The sequence below is a fragment of the Fukomys damarensis genome, unplaced genomic scaffold (genome assembly GCF_012274545.1).
Source record: "Fukomys damarensis isolate Sample0158 unplaced genomic scaffold, DMR_v1.0_HiC HiC_scaffold_28, whole genome shotgun sequence".
In the NCBI taxonomy this organism is placed as follows: Eukaryota; Metazoa; Chordata; class Mammalia; order Rodentia; family Bathyergidae; genus Fukomys; species Fukomys damarensis.
In genome coordinates, this window is record NW_022900940.1 from 37,508,789 (window position 1) to 37,531,569 (window position 22,781).

The window sequence follows — 22,781 nt, forward strand, 5'->3', positions numbered from 1 at the left end:
AAAAAAAAAAAAAAAAAAAAAAAAAAGCCCAAAATAACATTAACAAATAATAACAGTCTCCCATGTGTCAAGTACTATTCCAAGGATTTTTGCAAAGTCATTCGCATCTGACCCTCATTTACGTATTATAATTATCTAAGTATTATAATGCTTTACATATTATAATTGTCTCCTTTTTATGATAGCAGAAACTGAGGCATAGAGAGGCAACGTTATGTGTCCCAAATCATATCCCTAAAAAGAAATGGCACTGGGATTTGGACTCCAGTAATCTGATATCAGAATCTGGTTCTTTAGTACTCCTCTGTCCTGCTTAATCTCACAGAAGCAGATTTAGCCTGTTCTGTTTCTGTAGCCTCTTATGTGTGCATCATTGCTTTCTTGTAAGTACATTTAATGGTGATTGTAAATGTATCTACAAGAATTCCTAGAAGGCTAAGAGAACTACATTTATATTTACAAAAGTAGAGAGAAGAATGAACCCATATTATTACATCTCTATTCATTAGTTAATGAATCTATATATACCCATCATTCTAATTAAATACTAATCAACATTTGGCAACATTTGTTTCAATGATTTCTTTCTTGATTTTTCTGTTGAAGTATTTTAAAGCAAAATCCAAAATCATGATATTTCACCTGTAAATACTTAAGTAAAAAAATAGGAGGCCGGGGATTTAGCTCAGTGGCTCTGCACCTACCTCTCAAGTGCAAGGGCCCGAGTTTGATCCCTGGTACCAAAAAAAATTTAAGTAGAATACTTTATCTTTTTAAAAGGCATTTTTTTCGGAGATCTGAAGGATCCAATCAAAGGCCTGGAGCTCACTGTAGTGCCCTGTCCAGTCGGTACCGGAGATCAAAGGATCTGTGATGGAGGCTGAAGAGTCTGCTCTGTATGCCAGGAGACAATATCCAACGTGAAGGTAAAAAATTGCCTTCCCCACTCTCTAAGACTTCTAGGTCAGCAGAGTATTAATTTGCAGGAACAGAAAGCAAAAACTTTGCTACGGCTTAGATCTGTCAGCCAGTGGGAGTCCGTGTTGCACAGCCCATGCATCACCTCTATCCCTGCCACTATGGCCACTCTGTTATGAGCCCACTGGGCAGTGACACGGATGGCTGAAGACAGAGATTGGCCTCTGTCTATGGAATAGGCCATCATTTCCACTTGATTGTTAAAGTCCTCTTCTGCTGAGGTCACTTTTTTGTAAGCATTTATGTGGGATACAAATATTTTTACATCCCTTCCCCATATGGAAAAGTTTATTCATATACCTCTTCCCCAAATAACTTTGTCACCAATTTTCAGACATGTTCCTTCAAGTTACTGACCATCAGACCAGACCATCGGCTACAATATACCATAACACATCTGGCCATTTTTTCTTCCAGGCAAAATGTACTACCGGGTGCACTACCCAAAGTTCTGCCCACTGTGAAGATTTCCCTTCAGGGGTATCCTGGAAAGGTGCTGTAATGCTGCAGTTGTCCACTTGCAGGTCGTGCCTGCATAGCATGCAGAACCTTCCATAAACCAGGCTCTAGCCCTTCCTCTGACAGCTGGTCCCGTGGTACACCCCATGAGGCCATGGGTGCGTGCTGGGAGACAGAAGGCAAGATAGCAGAAGTAGGAACCACGGGCATCTGGGCAACTTCCTATGTAACTTACTCAGGTCCCTCTGGACCTGCAGTGGCTATGTAACATTTCCATTTAAGGATGGACTGTCGCTGTGCACATCCATCCTTATGACTTGGTAGATCAGATAATACACAGATAGTGATGGGCAACTCAGTTCGCAAGGTAACATGCTGTCCCATGGTCAAGTGTTCAGTTTCCACTAAGGCCCGGTATGGGACCAAGAGCTGTTTTTCAAAGGGAGAGTAGTTGTCTGTAGATGATGGCAGAGCCTTGCTCCAAAATCCTAAAGGCCTCAACCATGGGACTTCACCTATAGGGGCCTGCCAGGGACTCCAAACAGCTTCTCCCTACCTGCCACTGGCACTTCATACCATGGGATCTGCTGGATCATGTGACCCCCAGTGGCACAGCAGCTGGGACTAGTTGCAGAGCCTTCTCTTGTTCTGGGCCCCCTTCAAAATAGCAGCTTTCTGAGTCACTCAGTAAATGGGCCAGAGTAAAATACCTAGGTGAGGAATGTGTTGCCTCTAAAATCCAAATAGGCCCACTAGGTATTGTGCCTCTTTTTTTGGTTGTAGGAGCCAGTGCAACAATTTATATTTTACCTTAAAAGGGAAGTGTCTATGTGCCCCACACCTCTGGACTCCTAGAAATTTCATTGAGGTAGAAGGACCTTGAATTTTAGTTGGGCATTTCTTTTTTTTTTTTTTTTTTTTTGGTACCAGGGATCAAACTCAGAACCTTGTGCTTGCAAGGCAGTTGGTGGCACCACTGAGCTAAATTCCTGGCCCAAAGGTGTTACTTGGACATTTCTTACTCAAAGTGGCACAGTTAGCTATCACAGTAGTACTCTAGTAGGTTGGGAATGAAAATGGGGTGAAATGAGTGAGATTGTCTTATTTCTATGTACTGTGGTATAGAGTGAATCCTTAAATTAAAGTGCTTTTGTGGTTTGGATTAATTAATTAATTTATCTTTTTATTTTGGTGCCAGGGATCAAATTCGGATCCTTGTGCTCATGAGGCATGCAGTGGCACCATTGAGCTAAATCCCCAGCCCATGGTTTGGATGATTTTAAATCAAAAATTTTAAATTGAGGGCTGGGGATTTAGCTCAGTGGTGCCACTGCCTGCCTCGCAAGCGCAAGGTCTTGACTTTGATCCCTGGTACCAAAAAAAATTTTTAAATTGAGAGTCTGATATGTGCAAGACAGTATACTGTAAACAATTTGTGGGGGCGTGCGCACACATGTGTAGTATCTGCCCCCTTTTTTTAATAAGGACATTTTTTAGTACATTTAGGGTCTACCCCAATAACCCAGCCAAGTTTCCTCATCTCAAGATCCTTACTTTCTTCTGCAAAGAATCTTCCCCCGCTTCAAAAAAAGGGAACATTTACAGATTCTGCAGTATTTTGGGGAGTGATATAGACAGCTAAGTAGAAAAAAAAAATTTTTTTTTTTTTTTGGTACAAGGGATTGAACTGAAGACCTTGTGCTTGGGAGGCAGGCGGTGGAGCCACTGAACTAAATCCCTGGCCCTAAAATAGAAATATTGCAGGCAATCAGACAGCAGGGCTGGGCTCTCAAAGTCAGTGTGGAGGAGAACACATCAAAGCTGTCTGAACGATTTTAACTGAAGATAAATAATATGAAACTTTATTTTTGAGATTTATAAACAAAGACTCATATTTTGTAAATGTTATAAAGTGAATTTATTCAAACAACCTGTATATAATATCTCATGTAATAGCACTGTTCTGGGTACAAGAAGAGATAGAACCAGGCATGAAGTAGTCCCTACTTTCCTGAGCTTATAATCCTTGGGAAAGACATTGTGTCTCTCTAGTACCAACAGTGGCAGACAAGAGCTCTGGGGATGACAGTGTGCTACAGATGTGAATTGTTTAAAATAACACAGGATTTTTAGATTTCAAGCTCAGATTTTTTAGATTAATATTCCATTTCACGTTTTATTAAATTTTAGTTCCAAAATGCCATAATATCTTCTTATTTACAGATTTCCCTCGAGGAATACATATGTTGTTTACAGAACACAAAGGTTACTCTTACATAGTGGTGGTGATCCTATGGTATGCATGCTGCAGTGGGCTGTTTGTATCCTTGGAAGGTCTAAAAGGTTCACCACAGGGCCAGGGATTTGACTCAGTGGTTCCACCACCTGCCTCGCAAGTGCAAAGACCAGAGTTCAATCCCTGGTACCCAAAAAGCAAAACAAAACATAAAAGGTTTGCCATCACTGCCCTTACACATTAAAAGAACAAGCACAAGGACCTGAGTTCAATTCCTGGTACCAAAAAAAATAAATAAATAAAAGAACAAAAGTAGCCGGGTGTGGTGGAGCACGCCTTTAATCCCAGCACTCGGGAGGCTGGAGGCTGAGGCAGGAGGATTGCTGTGAGTTTGAGACCAGCCTGGGCTACATAGTGAGTTCTAGGTCGGTCTCAACTACATAGTGAGACCCTGTCTCAAGAAAAAAACAAACAAAAAAAACCCCCAAAAAGAACAAAAGCAGCAGTACTGTACTAAACCTACAATATTTAAATTGCCTTCCCAGTTTATAAATGTTGCCTCTTAGTCCTGTTATCTGTTTATGCACTCATTGTTACACTTTGTGTCCAGATGTCCTCCAGAGCTTCACATGGTCACAGGTGGGGCTTTTCAGAGCTGGCTGGATCTAGAGTGTGAAACTGGGATCCAGGGCGTGTGATTACTAATTTAATCTATGTATTGGTGTGGCATGGTTCTGGATGTGGATAATGGGAAGGCCCTCGTGGGCGTATTACCCACCCTAAGGGCATGTAGCCTACATAGACTATAAGGGGCAGAAAGAGGCCTGCAGTCATCACTACTTTGCTGCTTTGCTGCCATCTGCCTGCTCTGCCGCCCGACGGACTATTTCTCTTCTGCCATGACACCCTGCCTTGGGGCCAGCCAGTTATGGACTGAAACCTCTCCAAACTGTGAGCTGAAATCAACCTTTCCTCCTTTAATGTTGGGGTTGGGTATTTTGTCTCAGCAATAAGAAAAGTAACTAAGACACTCATTAAGCAAATATTTATTAAATATTGTAGGCGACCCTGAAGATATAGCAAAGAAAATTAAGCTTTTTTTTTTGGTACTGGGGATTGAGCTCTGGTCCTTGCACTTGCAAGGCAGGACACCGAACCACTGAGCTAAATCCCCAGCCCTAAGCTTTTTTTTTTTTTTTTTTTTTTAGTTTTAAAAATAATTTTTATTTTTTTAAAGTTAAGCTTTTATTTTTTACCTTTTGGTGCCAAAAATTGAACCCAGAACCATGCACATGCTAAGGTCATACTCTTCCACTAAGCTACACCCTCAGCCCTGATAAACTTTTATCTTAGAAATCACATTTTAATATTGGAAAATAATGAGTTTCAAATCAGTACAATTCCCATGAGAAAGTGTCATTAAAGCTTTCCTTTCCTTTTCTTTTTTAGTTTTTTGAGACAGAATCTTGCTATGTATTCCAGGCTTTTTATTTTTTATTTTTTGGTACCAGGAATCAAACTTGTGTCCTTGTGCTTGCAAGGCAGGCAGCAGAACCACTGAGCTAAATCCCCAGCTCCAGGTGTTTTTTTATGGTCACTTCTGCTTTTATTTATCTTTTCCCTATGACAATAAATTAAGCAGCAGTGTTCCATTTTAAACACAAAAGTATATTAAATATAATTTGCTTAAATAGGGAATGCAGACAGCTAAGTAGTTACATGTTTAGGTTCCAAAGTAAATCTCTAAAGTTCCAAGTCCTAGTTTAGCATTTAACTAAATATAGGGCCAGGACAAAGTAGTAACCTCTTTGCATCTGGTTTTCTCTTCCCTAAAGTAGATTTAATGAACTACTTAGTTTTAGGGGTTAACAGAGACACTGTATACACCATACTTACCACTGATCTTATTAGCTCAACAGATGGTAGCATATTATACAGTGACAGTAAAAACAGCCTGATAATAAAAAGTTCAAATCCCAGGCCTCTTGCTTCAAGGATATTTTCCTTAGTCAGAACTGCTGTCTCTCTCATAAATCATTTTCTTTTATAGAAGGAGACAGGCATTGGGCCGGGGATTTAGCTCAGTGATTCCATCACCTACTTCACAAGCACAAGGACCTGGTACCAGAAAAGAAAAGAAAAGGAAGAGACAGGCAATTCGGTGAAATAGCACCTTACTTCCTCTCAACTTGACTGTACCATAGATATTGAGCCTCATTCTTTAAAAATGCAAAAAATTATTCTATTTCATAAAGCTTTCTGAATAAAACTATGACTATGTCATCATATATTACAATTCTATTTTATAATGAGGAAATTAACTGAAAATATAAGGCACAACAACAACTTATGATTACTTTCAATTTCTCTATCAAGTCCTTGGAGAAAGTTTTACAAGCTGCATCGATTTCCTTTCGTATCCCTCCAAGCATGGATTCTTGTTCAAAGACAAGAATCAGACAAAGAAGTTGATCCTTAAGCTGCAGCCTCCCCTCTTCCATCCTCCTTAAATACTCTTCTAAATTGCTTATATGTTTTTCCTTTTCTTCTAATTTGTCCTTTAAACATTTAACTTCAGTTTTTTGTTCTCAGTCTGTCACATTGTGATTTCAACTTCTCCAGTTCACAATGATGGACTTTAGCTCCATTTTTATCTTCTGAGTTTTTTTCCTTCAGTGTCCTAATATGATTCTGTTTCATTCTTTTCTTTTTTTTTTTTTTGGTACAGGGATCGAACTCAGGACCTAGCACTTGCAAGGCAAGCACGGTGCCACTGAGCTAAATCCCCAGTCCCATTCTTTACTTTCTTAAAGTGCTTCATCAACTCCTGAATATTTTGTTCATTTTTTTTTTTCACACCCTGCAATGACAATGTGAGATCTTCCAGCTCCCTCTGGTGAATATCTCAGTCCAGCTTCTTTAGCTATGTGATGACAGTACAGTAACTGTTTGTTTGGTTTGCTTGCTTCCTTTTGTTTTTTGAGACAAGGTCTCACTGTGTGCCTCAGACTGACCCTGAATTCACTATGTAGCTCAGGCTAGACTCAAACTCATGGTGATCCTCCTGCCTCAGCCTTCTGAGTACTGGGATCACAGGTGTGCGCCACCACACCCAGCGGTAGCTGTTTCTTCATCCTTAGATTTTGCCTGGGCTGTGAGGTCAGCAAGATCCCTAAGCACCACTTTCTTGGCTCTGTCTTCTTTAGCCAATTTATTAGCAAGATCTGCTTAAGCGACATGTAAGTCCTTGATGGACTCTTGCATCTCAAGAAGTTTAGCTTTGTCCTGAGTTCCAGCTAATCTTGAACTCACTGTGTAAGCCTCACATTCATAGAGGTCCTCCTGCCTCACACTCAGAAGTGCTGAGATTACAGGAGTACATCAGCATACCTGACCTTCAAAGCTTTTCTTATTGTTTATATTATTAATCTCACAGACAAGCATAATGTTTGTCTGACTGACTTACACAGATAGCTGCGAAAATACCTAAGACTTTGAATATATTTCCTCATAGTAATGATTTGGGTCTTAATTGAAATATATAACTAGAAAATAAGTTATTAGCTGGGTAGGGTAGTGGCATCTGCCTGTAATCTTCCATTCTGGGAGGCTAAGGCACGAGGATGCAAATTTCAAGTCCAACCTGGGCAACTTTACAACTTAGTGAGACCCTATCTCAAAAAAAAAAAAAAAATTCACCTGGGCATGGTGGCACATACCTGTAATCCCAGCACTCAGACAGCTGAGGCAGGAGGGTTGCCTCAAGTTTTGAGGCCAGCCTGGGCTATATAGTAAACTAAGGGTAGCCTGAACTACAGAGCAAGATCTCATCTCAAACAAAACAAAACAAAAGGCCGGGATGTAGCTCAGTGGCACCATGCCTGCCTTCCAAGTGCAGGGTCCTGAGTTTGATCCTAAGTACCAAAAAAATTTTGTTTTAAGGATGTAGTTCAGTGTGAAGGTCCTAGGTTCAATCCCACAAAAAGAAAAAAGAAAAGAGAGAAAGAAGAGATTATTGTCAAAATCTGAGCGAATTTTCAAGTTAATAAAGCAAGACAAAACAAACCTAGCTTTCACTTCATCTTACACACTTAGATGTTTAAAACATAGACTAATTTTATTATTCCTAAATCTCTTCAGTGTCAACGTCAGACTTTTATTGCTCATGTCAGTGTGTGTTGAAAAGATATTACAAGATTTTCACAACTTTTTACTTAAGTAGTTCACTTTGATATTTATGTCATGAGGTTATTTGTGAGGATGTTACAATGGCCATTGATTGGTAAAGTCAGTAAAACAGAGAATTTGGCAACAGAAAATATAAATCAAGGCTCTGCTGTTTCTTAGTGACTTCTGCACATTCTACTCTACTCTTAGTTTCTATTGTCTTGGCTACAAAACAGTTCAGGATTTCTGAAAAGATTAAAAAGAAATCTGCTAAAGTGCCTTAGAAGCATAGCAAGAGTATTTTGCCTACCAGAAAGATAATAATTTTAAGTGTTTATAATCAAGAGTTGTTGGCGAGGGTGTAGGTAGGGGCACTTACATGACTGTCCAAAAATGCTGTTTATTTACCTACTGAGTACATTTCAATAAGTATGTATATATTTTTCATTTTATCAATTCCATCTGGTCCTTCTAAAAATCTTTTCAGCTATTCCTAATAATATTTGCTTGTCCCTGGGTGTAATTCTAACATTTCATCCCTTAAATTTTTAGTGCTAGCGATTCTGTTTTCTAGCCTGGTACTTCTAGCCCCTGGGTAATTCTAGCCATCTGAATTTTTCTAGATCTGTTATTATCTAGAATATAGACTCAAATGCTATAACATAGAGATCCCAAATAACAAGATGGACACTTACTCTCTGCCCAAGAAGGTAGTCCAGTGCTGGTACGAATGTCCAGCCCACAGTCACCAGAAGCTCTCTTCTCTCTTACTGTGCTTTTTCTACCCTCAATATCTCACCATATTATCCAGATTCTTTCTTTCTTTTTTATTATCCACATTCTAAAGCATGAAAAGGAGGAAATAGGAGCCAAATATGGTCACACACACCTGTAATCCCAGCACTTGGGTGCTGAGGCAGAAGGATCGCCCTGAGCTCAAGACCAGCCTGGAATATGTTATTGAGACCCTGTCTCAAAAACCAGGTGGAGTTGGATTAGAACAAGAAGAATTTTGATCTTTACTTAGGGAGCCATTTTCGGAGCAGTTTGAACACAAACTGACTTGTTTTTAAACATCCCTCTGGTTACTGTGTTGATAGAAGATCCTAGAGAGACAAAGGTAGAAGCAGAGATTACGGCCATAAGGATGTTATTGTCGCCATCCTTTTCCCTCTCTTCGCTCTATTTCTTTGTCTACATTTTGCTCTTGCCTCACTAGCTGCTCCTTCTCCAGCTCTTCCTCTGGCATCTCTTCTTCCCTAACCTCCCAAGTAGTAGAGCATCTAAACCAAATCTCAGACCCTTGTGCCCAGCTCCGTGCTACGGGTGATCTCATGCACATCTGTGGCTTTTAAGACCGTTCCATTGCTAGCCCTGAGCTCGTTTTCCTGTATCTATAGCTGCTTACTATCCAAACTGGAACACTCATTTCTTCCCGCACCTTCCCTCCGTGGCCTAGGCTTCCACACCCCAGTAACAGCACTGTATTTACTCAACCCAGAAGACAGTCATTCTCTGTGCCTTTTTTCCCCCTCCATTTCCAATCCGTTAGCAAGACATGTTGTTCTACCCCTGAATCAATGAGCTGTTTCTTCCAAAATGCAATGTATAAAACTCAAAAAATCTCAGCACCTTAAATAGTGAATATTTCTTTTTCTCACTCACAAAATTGTAGTCAGTTGAGCTTCACTAGTCTCGCCTGACTTAGTTGCAGGTTTGGGGTCTGATCCATATGTGTCCATTCTGAGGCTTAGGTTGAACAGTGTTATCTCCACCTGGGTTGATGTCATGGTGATAGCGGAAACCCAAGATGGCAAACTAGCCATTCTAGCACATTCTGAGAGCTTCTGCTTACATCCCCTCCCATCAGCTAAAGAAGGTCCTGTGAGGGCCGGGGATTTAGCTCAGTGGTTCTTCCGCTTGCTTTGCAAGCACAAGGTCCTGAATTTAATCCCAGGTACCTAAAAAAAAGAAGGTCCTGTGAACAAGCCTAAGTAAAGAGGTGGGAAGTACTTTGAGGTGGAGCTACAGCAGGGGGTGGCTGTCTAACCAACATGAGGATTGAAGAACTGGAGCCAGTTACTTAGTTATTCTGTCTTCCTTAACCTCCCAATGAATTACCCGCTCCCCAAACTCATTATTACTCTTTTGTCTAAGGATCATCATCCCTGGTCCCTAAGCAATTATTTTCACCACGGTATCCCTCTCACAAAGTATAGCTCAGTAAATACATGTTGAATAAATAACCGGCAACTGATCTCCCTGGTTGTATTCATTCTCCTCTGATACCTTTCCACATGCAACCAGAGATTTGGGTTTTGGTTTTGGCTTTTGTGGTCCTGCGGGTCAGACCTACATCTTGTGCATGCCTGGCAAGTGCTCTATAGCTGAGCTAAACCCTCTGCCCCAGAGTAAGCTTTTAAAAGCATCTATCGTAGTATTTCAGTTCCAGCTCCAGACCTACTCTGGCTTACCTTTATACTGGAACTCCTCACTGCAGCCTTTGTGAAAGAAAGCCCATCCGTTATCCAGCCAGGCGTGGCTCTGCAAATGCACCTCCTACTCCAGTTACTTCCTTTCTCTCCCTCTTATGTTCCAAGTGTCTTTCAATTGCAAGTCCTTTGTACTTGCTATTTCCTGACTGCAGTGCTTTTTCTCAGCCTCTTAGCATACTGGCTTCTTCTCAGTCTCAGCTTCTGCTATATTGTCACCTCCTTGGACAAGCCTTCCTAGACCACTGACACCCCTAACTGCTTAAAGACATCCTCCTCCATTACATTGTACATCCTCCTCCATTACATTTAACAACCTACCTGTTTAATGTTCGGACCCACATTCAGACTTATAGCCCAGTAACGTGGGCAGCAGTACAGCCATTTGGTGGCTTCATCTACTTCTATATGCAATTCTATACATAAAAATTCCAAATTTCTTGGTCAGTATACTCAAGAGTGAACACAGCCATATTATAGTGAGAAGCTATGGATCTAAATTTTGAACACTTCACAAAAGTGGAACACCAAATGACTGGGCGTTTAAGATGCTATCATGAAGTTTGTGAAACAAAAACGACGTAACAGACCACACTAACAGGATTCTTCTCAAAAGCTACACCCAGGACCCTCACTACTAGTTCTTCTATTTCTATTTCATCATCCCTTATGCAGGCCTACATTTCCTGCTCATAATTCTTTGTGTGTGTATGTGGAACTGGGGATCAAACTGAGGAGCTTGTACTTGCAAGGCAAGCATGGCACCACTGAGTTAAATCTCTGGCGTGATTATAATTCTGATGATGACACTGATGAGGACTTTGAAAGACTCGATGACTAAAATATTAGCTTGAATGTCTGTATTTTTGTATAGTTCAGCACATCTTGGTTATAGAGCCTCAATATCTTTCTTGTAGTGTACCTTGTTTATACAGTGCTGTAATTTTTGCTGATTATACTGCTGTGACAGCTTGTGTGTAGATGTCCCCCCAACTTCTCATGCAATCATAGGTGGGGATTTTCAGGGGTAACCCGCCCTGGGAATGGTGGGTAGCTTGGAAGAAGTAAAAGAAAAGGGCAGGCTGTTCTTTCTGCTGCTATTACCTTCTGCCTTTTTTTTTTTGGTACCAGGGATTGAACTCAGGTCCTTGCGCTTGCGAGGCAGGCCACCGAACCCCTGAGCTAAATCCCCAGCCCTCTTCTGCCTTTTTTCTGCTCTGCCACACTATGAACTAATTCCCCTCTGCCATGTGCCACCCTGCCTTGGAGCCAACCAATTACGGATTGATACCCCTCCAAGCTGTGAGCTGAAATCAACCTTTCCTCCCTTAACCTCAGGTGGGTATTTTTGTCTCAGCAGCACAAAAAGTAATGAAGACAACTGCAGAGTACAGTACTGTAGTTTCATGTTCTGTTGTACATTCCAGTGCAGCAGGTGAGAGTTAAGCAAATAAAAGCAAAGTCATCAAGCTGACATTTCCTTTGATAATTTCTTTGTTCTGAATATTGTAGCTTTGCACAGTGGCAGTATCATAGCCAATGAGGTTTATACAAGGCTCAATTATTGCTAACTGAATATTGTAATCTGTAATTCCTCATTTAACAACCAATTTATTTACCTACCTAGTCACAGGAACAAAGTTTAAGAACAAAGTGTCTGTATTACCATCACCCCATTTACATCTTTCAATGTGTTAATCACTCTCTGACGCTACCATATTTTGTTCATCACTGATCTCAAAGACTTACAGTATTGTCTGGCACATATTAAGTGTCCTGCAGAAATCTGTTGTGTGAATATATGCAAAATGTTTCACCCATATTTTTAGAGAAATTCTCTCCTACCTTATATTTTCATGTTCATTCATTTATAAAATGGTGTTGAGTAAGTCCAAGTAAAATCAGTTCAAGCTGAATAGAGATTTGGAATGTCTTTGTTAATAAAGAATCTGGGATCTGCAGTTGTTTTAGCCTTGCTGCTACATCTTGTACCTTGCACTTCAGGCATCAGCCTGTGGGGTGAGGGTCTCAGTGAGGGCTACCCAGGCAGCTACCCCTTCACCTCCTTGGGGTCATCTGTCTTGCCTGGCCCATTTAGTTCCTTTCCATGCTTACTATTCATTAACATACTAGATAACTTACTTATAATTATTGTTTTTTTGCTTGTCTGACACCCCCCTCTCCACACTGTAACATACTGCTGTGATCTTTGTGAAGGCAAGGATCCTCTTCATTTTTTCTGGTACTAAATGAGTTCTCGATCCATTCTGAAATGAATGAATAAATGTCTAAATGAGAGAAAGAAGTCTGGGAAGGCCCAGCGTCCTTTCCCATCAACCCATCCGGATTGGGTCATCCCCTCTTTTTCAGTAAACATCTCAAGGCACTACATACACAGTCTCCTTGATATGTGAGTGAGTACTGGTTTGTTCATCCTCAGAATGATTTCACGTGTAAATTTATAAACCCATCCTTCTGTGTACCTGTTGATGTTTTGTATGTGAGATCCTTTGTTCACCCCAAACATACATAAGGATGAATTTAGCTTAATACTGTGGCATCGTGATAGGATAAAATGTGATGAAGTTGAGCTCCATCCTGTGGAGGCTATTTTCTCTGTGAAGACTGCTTTTCCTCTTTCCTAAAGAGCAGTCTAGAAGTCATTAAAATGACAAAGAACACTAAGCACTTACTTTATCCTCATGAAAGTACTGGAAGAAAAGAAAAAGAGTACAAGAACCACAACTATTATACCTTTCTAGGAGGAGAACACTTCAAAATCTTCCCAATTAGAAGCTATAATTTTCTAATTTCAATTTTTCTTAGGACTATGAAATTAAAATATTATGTTCTTAGTCATTTTTTTCATACAAACCTGATCATTGTCATGAAATCACCCCATCCCTGTTCTTCAAAAGATCAACAGGGCTGCTGGGTTATAACTCATTGCTAGATTGTTGTGCTTAGCATGCTTGAGGCCCTAGGTTGGATACTCTGCACCAAAATAAAAGAAAAGAGCCACAAAGGGAATTTTTTCTTTAGAAAGTACAGTTAAACTGTGCATGTTGGCACTCTGGGAGGTGGAGGCAGAAGGACTGCAAGTTTGAGAGCTCAGCCTGGGGAGTTTAGCAATTTAGCAAAACACTGTCTCAAAATAAAAGTAAAAAAGGGCTGGGACTGCAGCTCAACATGAAGCTGTGAGCTCAACCCTCCATACAACAACAGATACAGTGAACTGGGGGCTGGGGTCATAGCTCAGTGGTAGTGCCTTGTCTAGCAGGCTCAAGGCCCTAGGTTCTATCCCCAGCATCTAAAAACAAAATAAAACGAAAACAAAACACTACTGTGACTCTTCTTTGAAACAAATGCGATATAGAAGTTACTCTCTTTAGTTTGAACAGTTGTATTTTAGATTTCTTGGAGGTAGTTACATGACTCTTTATGTAAACTTTTATCTCTCTCATTTAAAAGAAAGGATGAAGGAAAGGAATTAGCCCAATAATTATTTAAAATACCTGGTGCAACTGTTCCTGTGAATTAATCGGGGCACTTGGAAGACAATTACACTCAGTGTTCATAACATTGCCAACCTTTTCCAGTACGCTGCACTCCAAATACGATTGTGTTCTCATTGACAACATTCACTATACATATGCATATGAAAAACAGGCATTTTCATCAGAATTACCGTAATAGCATTAAGAGATTATTATTTTTTTTAATTTCCTTGGAAGAAAATTTACTTAAATTAGATTATTTATTATTTGACTGCTCTCCTATCTTGCCTGTATGTTTAGGTAACTGGAGTCCACGAAAGTAGAAACTTCAGAATAAAAAGCATGATTTTATACATTAATGATTTCAAATAAAGGAGGAGCACTACTGTTTGTGCATCACTTCTTTTGAGAAAGTTAAGTCTGTGTTCTGCTTAGAAGAGATAACACTTTTTGTCCCTGTAGGTGGCCCCCCTGGTGTAGCCATTAGTTGCTAATTACTTGCAAACAAATAAACAATTAACTCCTTAAGCTGCTGGCTGGGTGAGTGTTCATTGACATGCTAAAACTGTCTAAAACAGGATTTTAATTAGTGACGTTCTAAATCCAGCCCCCTCGTCAGCAGAGCTATAAGGTGAACTCGGGAAGAGCCCACCCCTGTGCACGTGGGGCCAAGCGGGCGAAAGGCCAGAACTCTCGCTGTGGCTGTGCAGCCGGGAAAGGATGTCTCCCAGCCTTCAGGAAGGTGCCCAGCTCAGGGAAAGCAAACCATCACCCTGCTCCTTTTCAATCGAGAGCATCTTAGGACTGGACCAGAAGAAAGACTGTTTTCCAGCACCGAAACCTCACAGGTCATGGGCAGATACATGCAGCTCCTCAGGTATGCCAATACCTCATTTTTAAATGCTTTTTAAATTTCACTTGATTTTCTAGTTTGGTCTTTGTTTCGCAATGCATAGAGTGAGAGAGAAACCGGTTTCCTTCGATTACATAACTAGGACTGATCTGCATCTAGGACTTGTAATGCGTCCTGTGGGAAGTAGAGACTACCTGCCTTAGGTCTGAGTGGAGATGCCAAGAAACTGCATTTACTTCAGACAGTTCTGTGTATATTTGACACTCCCTCAAAATGAAAATAAAATAAAAATAATGTTTTCTATACCAAGGAGACATCTTTTGGAGATCCAGAAGGATTCCATTAGAAAAATTAAAGAAAAGTTATTGAAATTACTCATTACATAAATTTGTGGGACATGGGATTGGCTAGCTGAGATCAGATTTATTTTCCTGATTTCAGGGAAAGATGGTGACCTGTGTCTACCTGTCCCAAGTCTTCCCGGTGGAACCTCTTTTCCTTGCACAGCGGATCATCCAGTGGCAGAAGAAAGAGCTCTGAAATATGAACAGATCTTTTCGACCTCAGAAAGACTCTCTTTGAAAAGAGAGATGAGTTGGTATAGAGGACGAAGACCAAGAACTGCTTTTACCCAAAACCAGGTGGGAAGTCTTTTTGTCCGATAAATATTAGCAAGGCTTTCACTGATGTCAGGGAGGGAGAGCCCATTCACTGTGGGATTGCCATTCAGGAGCCCCGTGAATGAAACACCCAACTCATATTTTAAGCTTCTGGATAACTGCTTAAAAGGGATTTAGATTAATTGCCCAAGGTTTAAATGCAGTTATCTACTTATATAAATTGAAGTCCATTTTTGGTGACATACTATCAACTTTTGTAAACATTGCTTTTCTAAATTTCAGATTGAAGTATTGGAAAATGTCTTCAAAGTAAACTGCTACCCTGGCATTGATATCCGAGAAGACTTAGCTCAAAAACTGAATTTAGAGGAAGACAGAATCCAGGTAATTTTCAAATCTGGTTGTTAATCATGTTGACTGAAATGTTAAGAAGAATAACAAAATAATGTTTCTGAGACCTATTTTATTTTTGCTTAATTTTAGATTTGGTTCCAAAATCGGCGAGCAAAGCTGAAAAGGTCCCACAGAGAATCACAGTTTTTAATGGCGAAAAAAAATTTCAACACAAATCTCATGGAATAGATAGAGGAAAACTAAACAAGTGACCCTATCTTTCAATCGCAGAATGAATCAATGAAAATAACAAGTGTTTAAATGTGATGTTTTCTTTCTTCCATTTAATCCACATATTGTCATTTTTTTCTGAAAATATATTGTAAATAATTAAGATTATAGCATGATACATATTATATCTGGGCACTTTTAATTACATGAAAGATCTTTCCTATATATTTTAATAAACATTTTCAGAAAAGGCAGCTATTTTTTAAGTAAAGTTAACCTAATAAATCAATACACTAAAATCAGTAAACACACGACTTTGCACAAGCTGAATTCCATTTACAAAGTACTTCAAGTAAAATAATCTGAAAAAGAAGAGTACAGTTTACTTCAATTAGTTTCCATCAAACACATTTTCTTTTTTTTCCCCCTGGTATTGGGGATTGAACTCAGGTCCTTGCATTTGCGAGGCAGGCGCCAGAACTACTGAGCTAAATCCCCGGCCCCAAGCACATTTTCAAATATGATTATGTTTAACTGTATTATAAAATGATTTACTCGTGAATCCTGTTTTTATAGATTTATGGAGTAAATTATCATATATCAAAACAAAGCCTTCTGGCAAGCCAGTTTCTAATTTTTTGTGTTTTATTTTTTTAAGGGAAATCATGCCAAAATAGCAGTGTAAAACATCACTTGTCATAGTCATACCATTGCTATTGCACTACACAAAATAATTAAGCTGCAAATAAATGCAAACTTTTAAAATAGTTCTCTAATTCATTTAATATGTTCTAGTTTCATTCCTATAAATGGTGATGTCCATCTGGCTTATATCTATTTCCAATTTAATGATTTCTATTACACTGACTGAGAAGTGGGGTAAAACTGACCCGCCTTTCCTACCTGCGCTGACAGTCACTGGCAATAATTATGGCACTTTCTAAGCTAAGAAGTACATGTCTTCATTTTCCACTTCCCCAGTGTACCTGCCACTTAAAAGTGGGAAGAGGAGAAAATTTGTAGCAACTAAGGTGCCTTCTCTGGTTTATTTTCCAGTTATGAAAGACCTAAGTGGCGGGGGAATTTTTTTTTAATGGTAACGTGAGGACTCTGATTCTGTCTGCTGCGGGCTTGGTTCATTGGAACGGAATTCTCCTTTATCCCCCTTTTCTTTCTTTCCTGTTTCTGTTTCTCGTCTCTCCCAGTGATAATCAGAGCGGAAGGTTATTGCTGAATTATTGAATCTATGAACACTATATTTTTTTACTCTTTTTTAAATGAGAGTGTGCCTATTATTTCTGAAGAAAAGCAATGTTACTCCGTTTTTAGAGCTTTTTAAAATCCCTTTCCGACAACATTTTGGGGAGGAGGGCCCCTTGTCCCAACAATCGGTCAGTAATAAACTGCTTATTCCCGTTCACTGTTGCTAAGATAGGGAGGGAAGAAGATGGCAGGATAAGAAGGGCAGCAGGGCAGTTAACAGGAAGACCAGAGGTGTTAAACGTCTTCCAAGGAAGACTGAGGCTCTTTTCCAGCACAAAGAACTGCTTCTGTTAATGCAACAGTTGGAGAACTCTTGATGAACTGTCTTGGTCAAAATTTGCCCAGGAGGAGCTTTCTTTGCTTTTCATTAGATTGCTATGAAATTATGTTAAGTTGGAGGACTACAAGCCACCAAGAGTAGGCCTTAGGGAGTGGGTTGGAGGGGAAAGTCTTATGTGGTGTAAGCTTTCATTTTAATCCCAAAAGTCATATTTACATGCTGTAAATGTGCAGCATATAAAAGTAAATAAAATCTCCCACAACCTTCATCCTTCACTGATGACCACCCTTAATATTTGCATAGATGTTTTTGTATACCACAACAGCATGTGTGTGTGTACACATGCATATGTATTTGTTGCTTTTGTTTTGTTGTTTTGTTTTTTTTTGGTACCGGGGGGTTGAACTCCGGTCCTTGTGCTTGCAAGGCAGGCCACCGAACCGCTGAGCTAAATCCCCGGCCTTTGTTATTTTTTTTAATGTGATTACACTTTGTAATTTGTTCTGTATCTTTCCAATATCTTACCATGCCAGAATTAGAGCTCTTTCTCCTTAATGTCTGCTGAACTGAAGATAAGATTTCAAATCTTGCTCAGACCAAGAAACTGTTCCACATCCTAGTGTTAATTTAAGTGTTTTCCAAGTAGTACTTTTCATAAAATGGGGTTTTCAGGCCAGGGATTTAGCTCGTTGGTGACGCCACCTGCCTTGCAAGCACAAGGACCAGAGTTCAATGCCTGGTACCAAAAAAAAAAAAAAAAAAAAAAAAGAAAGAAAGAAAAGAAAAGGTGGGGGCGGTTCAAAAAGAAATGTTTATCTAAATTGGAGAATGTATCTAGAATTACATTTAACTCCCAGCCCCACTCCCTGAGGATTGTAAAGATTCTAGACAACATTATAGAATCCAGAAAAAAATGAAACAGCAACACAGACATTGATCGACAAGTAAAAGTGTGTCTAATTTTTTAAATTATAAAAACTGATCATACCTATAAAAAAGATGGTGAGCAAAAAAAAAAAAAAGGTGGTGAGCAAGTTCATAATATATTTAAGATGTTGATAATATTCAAGAAGCAAGATAATGCACAAGATCACCAGAATATTTTGTCTAAAATAATTTTCAAAACATTAAAAAATAAAGGCTGATCTTGTTAAAGAAAAGAATGACTCAGTAACAATTTTGGGATTACAGTCACGAGTAATTTGAGGAGAATATGATGATTTTCAGGGGAAAAACTAGCCTTTACCTTTGAGGGGGAAAAAAAAAAGCAAAATGGAAATGAAAACCTGAGCTAGAATTCTCTTTCCCTCAAAACACACAGGCTCTAATCCACAGCTTATCTCTGCTCCTGGTAATTCCAGGTCTTTGTCTCCATTAATACCCAAGACAAGGTGAACAGTAGTAACAAATCAAACTAATGCAGTCAAGCTAATACCTAGAGCGTCTCTATTATCTGGCAACCACCTAAATAAGGTTATTTGGTCTCCCGTAATGGCATTTGTCTCTTGTGAAGCCAACCAGACAAAGCCCATCACTAAAGAGCTGGTGGAAACAATGGCTGTGTGTGCTGGTGGCCAACCTTTGAGTTAATCACTGTTAATAGCTGCTTTCACCTCATGCATCTTATCACACATCACATGAGTGGCATAAATTTCCCATTACCAAACAACACGGCAACATCAACCTGGCTCACGTACCCGTTTCTAAAGGCACCAAGACTAGTCTGTTGGCTGGATGCAAAACCGAATCACTATGACAAACAAGGACTTGGTGTTTCCATTTCACCCAGCCCCACAGGAATGAAAAAATCACCACGAGCCCTTAGCTGACTTCATTGCTCATTTTTACTCTTTTGTCTCCTGTGTTGCAACCTCCACCCCCAACAGCAGTCCCGGCAGCTGTTTTTTTATTAGCATATGTTTGTGGTACATAACAAATACATTCCTCATGGGGAATTGGTACTTACATATAGTGCATCTTAATCCTTTTTACTTCCCATTTCCCTCCCTTCCCTCTTGTCTCCCCAATCTTCAGATTCCATCTTCATCTCCACAAAGTCTACTCTGTTTCCTATCATCTGTCTTTTATTTTGCGAAGCAGTTCTTGGTGGCTGTCTCACTCCCTTCTCTATTAGACTCACCTCTTCCCATTTTCCTCTCCTATTTTCACCGTTTTTCTTTTCCCCTGCTCATCAGCCTTGACAATTGTGTTGGTATCAGAAGGCTTTGCTGAATCCCACAGATGAACCTCCAAACCAAAAATGTTATTGCATGCCTTCTGTTGTAAAATCACCCACTTTTAGGAACTTACTGTCTGTTTTCTTTCTGCAGGTGTCCTTGGATGGCCCGGGGAATTATCTACTTTATCTAGCACGTTATGACAAGAATTACATCATAACTATGTCATACTGTCTACACTGCATCAAAAGCTTACAAAAAAAACCATGTATCTGCGTAGCTGCTGCCCCTTTAGACTGGTTTCCAAATGAAGAAACATAAGGCTCACCTGACCTCCCCTGAAGTCTGGAGCGAAGCCCCGGATGAGCCTGACTATATTCCACCAGATCCCAGCTGAACCACGGCCTGTGAGTGACTTTTCACCCTCTCAGATTGAGGGCTTATAAAGACATTATTGTTGCAACTACACAGGCGCTACAGTTTCTCTGACTGATGTGTCTCAGTTCTTTGCATGGTAGACATTTGATTAGCATATTTTGATTTCTTAACAGTTGCTTTTAATTTTATGATTTTTGCATTTAGAAATTTAAGTATCTTTAGCCAGGCTGGTGGCACATGCCTATAATCCCAGCACTCAGGAGGCTGAGGCAGGAGGATTGCTGTGAGTTCGAGACCAGCCTGGGCTACATAGTGAGTTCCAGGTCAGTCTCAACTACATAGTGAGACCCTGTCTCAAAAAAACCAAAAAAAAAAAAAAACCAAAAAAAAAAAAAAACCAAAAAAAAAAAAAAACCAAAAAAAAAAAAAAAAACCAAAAGAAATTTAACTATCTTTAATTAAAGTTATCTTTTCCTTTGTGATTTTTCTCCCGCTGCTTTCCCTGACACTTCCCATTTTTATGATCACTTTCTGACATCTTGATAACTGATCTCTATTATTTACTACATTTTTTGGCCCAGCAGTTTCCTTTTGTATAATGAATAGAATGGCCAGAACAATCCTCCTCACCAAAGTCATAAAGAGAAAAGGTGATTATGCTAATAATAAAAATAATACCACCATTTATTACATGCCTGCTCTAGACGGAATGTCTATGTCCCCCCAGAATTCATATGTTGAAATCTAACCCTAACGTAATCATATCTAGCAGTGGGACCTTTGGGAGGTGGCCATGTCTCGAGAAGAAAGCCCTCATAAACGAGATGGGTGTCTTTGTAAAAGGGACCCCAGAAAGCTACTTTGCCCCCAACCCCTGTGAGAAGCTGGGAGCAGGGCCTCACCAGACACTGATCTGCCCACACTTTAATCTTGTTCTTCCCAGCCTTCAAAACTATGAGAAAGTAATTCTTATTGTTTATAAGCTGGGTTTATGATACTTGCCTACCATGAGTCATGCAATGTGGTGCTTCACATGAGTTATCTCAGTTCATGTTCACTGTAATTCTGCAAGTTGGATATAGTCAACCCATTTTATGAATAAGGAATCATAGACTCAAATAGTTTTGTTATTATGATTTATTAGCCCCCCCACTTTTGTGACAAGGTCTCCTATGTAGTCAGGCTGGCCTTGAACTCATTATGTAGCCCCAGGCTGGCCTCAAAGTTACAGCAGTCCTCCTGCCTCAGCCTCCTAAATGCTGGGATTACACATGTGCCACCATGCCCAGCTAGAGTTGCCTCTTTGCACTGAGGTTTCAGAAGATAGAATCACTACCTGTCATTGTTAAAAGTTAGAAAAGTGGGCCAGGATTTGGCTCAGTGGTTCTGCAGCCTTACTTGGCAAGCACAAGGGCCTGCAGTCCATCCCTGTACTGCGTTTTTCTTTTATTCCTTCCTTCCTTGTTTTCGTGGACAGCATTGCAGTAATGGTGTGGGGAGTAGCAGAAGTCTGACGGCTGAACTGGTCAAGTTCTGCTAAGTTCTAAAAATACTTTATTGGGCCAGGGATTTAACTTAGTGGTTCTGCCACCTGCCTCAAAAGCTCAAGGTCCCTAATTCGATCCCCGGTATCCCCCCAAAAAAACTTTATTAATCGTATGCTCTCTATGTATAAGTAGTATTATGGCTAGAAAATATGTACTTCCTTATCAATATAAATGTTAAACCTTAAGTTAAGTTATAATGACAATAGCTAGATTTAAGGTTTTTATTTTGGTTTGGTGTTTTTGAGATTGGGGGGGGTCCCACTTTCTACTCCAGGCTGGCCTTGCACTATGAGCCCAGGTAACCTTGAGCTTGCAGTGATCCTCCTACCTCCGCCTCCTGAGTGCTGAGATAGATTTAAGTTCTTTTCCCCTAAAAGTTGCCATCAGAGATTTGTAGAAGTCTTGTTGTACTCATTCATCTAGAAGATAGCAGTATTCCACTTATAAAAATTTTTATTCATACAATCTATGCACATTATCTGCATAACAGGCTCTTCAGAAATAAAACATTGAGGGCTGGGGATTTAGCTCAGTGGTTCCACCGCCTGCCTTGCCAGCACAAGAGCCTGAGTTTGATCCCTGGTACAAAAAAAAAGTTATAGAATATGCATATTATATCATTTATGTAAAGAAAAAAGCAAAGTAAAAACTGAACATGTGTGGATGCAAGGACATATAAGTTATTGAAACTAACAAGTGATTAGTATGAGGAAAGAAAAAGGGAAAATTTACTTTTTTTACTTTTTATGCAGCTATGTGTTATAGTATAGGGTTAAGGGTAGGGTCTTAGTAGAGGGGATTTGGTTAAAATCACTACCAGGAAGAAAAAGTTCATAAAGTGTAAATCAAAATGACAATGAAATGCCACTTTATACCCACTAGGATGACTATAATAAAAAGACAGTCACAAAGACTGGCAAAAATATAGAGCAGTTAGAACATCCTACGTCACTGGTGATAATACAGACTATAAAGCCACTTTGGAAATAGTTCCTCAAAAAAGTTGCAAAGAGTTGCCATGTGACCCAGCAATTCCACTCCTCAATCTATACTCAAGAAAATTGAATGCATGTCCACACACCACCTTGTAGACCAGCATTTAATATTAGTCATAATAGCCAGAAAGTGGAAACACCCCGAATGACCATTGACTGATGCATGGTAAACAAAATGTAGCATATCTGTACAGTAGAGTAATATTCAGCCATAGAAAGGAACATAGAAGCCGGGCGTGGTGGTGCACGCCTGTAATCGCAACACTCAGGAAGCT

The 22,781-nt window shown here is 39.8% G+C and overlaps 1 protein-coding gene and 1 pseudogene across 10 annotated transcripts in view; one reads left to right on the forward strand and one right to left on the reverse strand.

Annotated features, from left to right (window-relative positions):
- The window catches only part of Hesx1 (HESX homeobox 1), a 30,377-nt gene extending 10,391 nt beyond the window's left edge, over positions 1-19,986 (forward strand). For 4 of the 10 annotated variants that reach the window (XM_033757043.1, XM_010612716.2, XM_019205818.2 and 1 more), the window contains 5 exons: positions 781-926; positions 14,437-14,706; positions 15,124-15,323; positions 15,585-15,686; positions 19,740-19,986. In XM_033757043.1, coding sequence (XP_033612934.1) covers positions 14,550-14,706; positions 15,124-15,323; positions 15,585-15,686; positions 19,740-19,907 — 627 coding nt within the window. In that variant the 5' untranslated portion in view covers positions 781-926; positions 14,437-14,549 and the 3' untranslated portion in view covers positions 19,908-19,986. Of the gene's footprint in view, positions 1-780; positions 927-14,436; positions 14,707-15,123; positions 15,324-15,584; positions 15,687-15,785; positions 16,057-19,739 lie in introns of those variants that run through there. The other 6 variants (XM_010612719.2, XM_010612721.2, XR_002024981.2 and 3 more) reach the window with 5 other exon arrangements.
- Positions 5,972-9,630, reverse strand: LOC104854338 (annotated as a pseudogene).
- Positions 19,987-22,781: the final 2,795 nt, after the last annotated feature.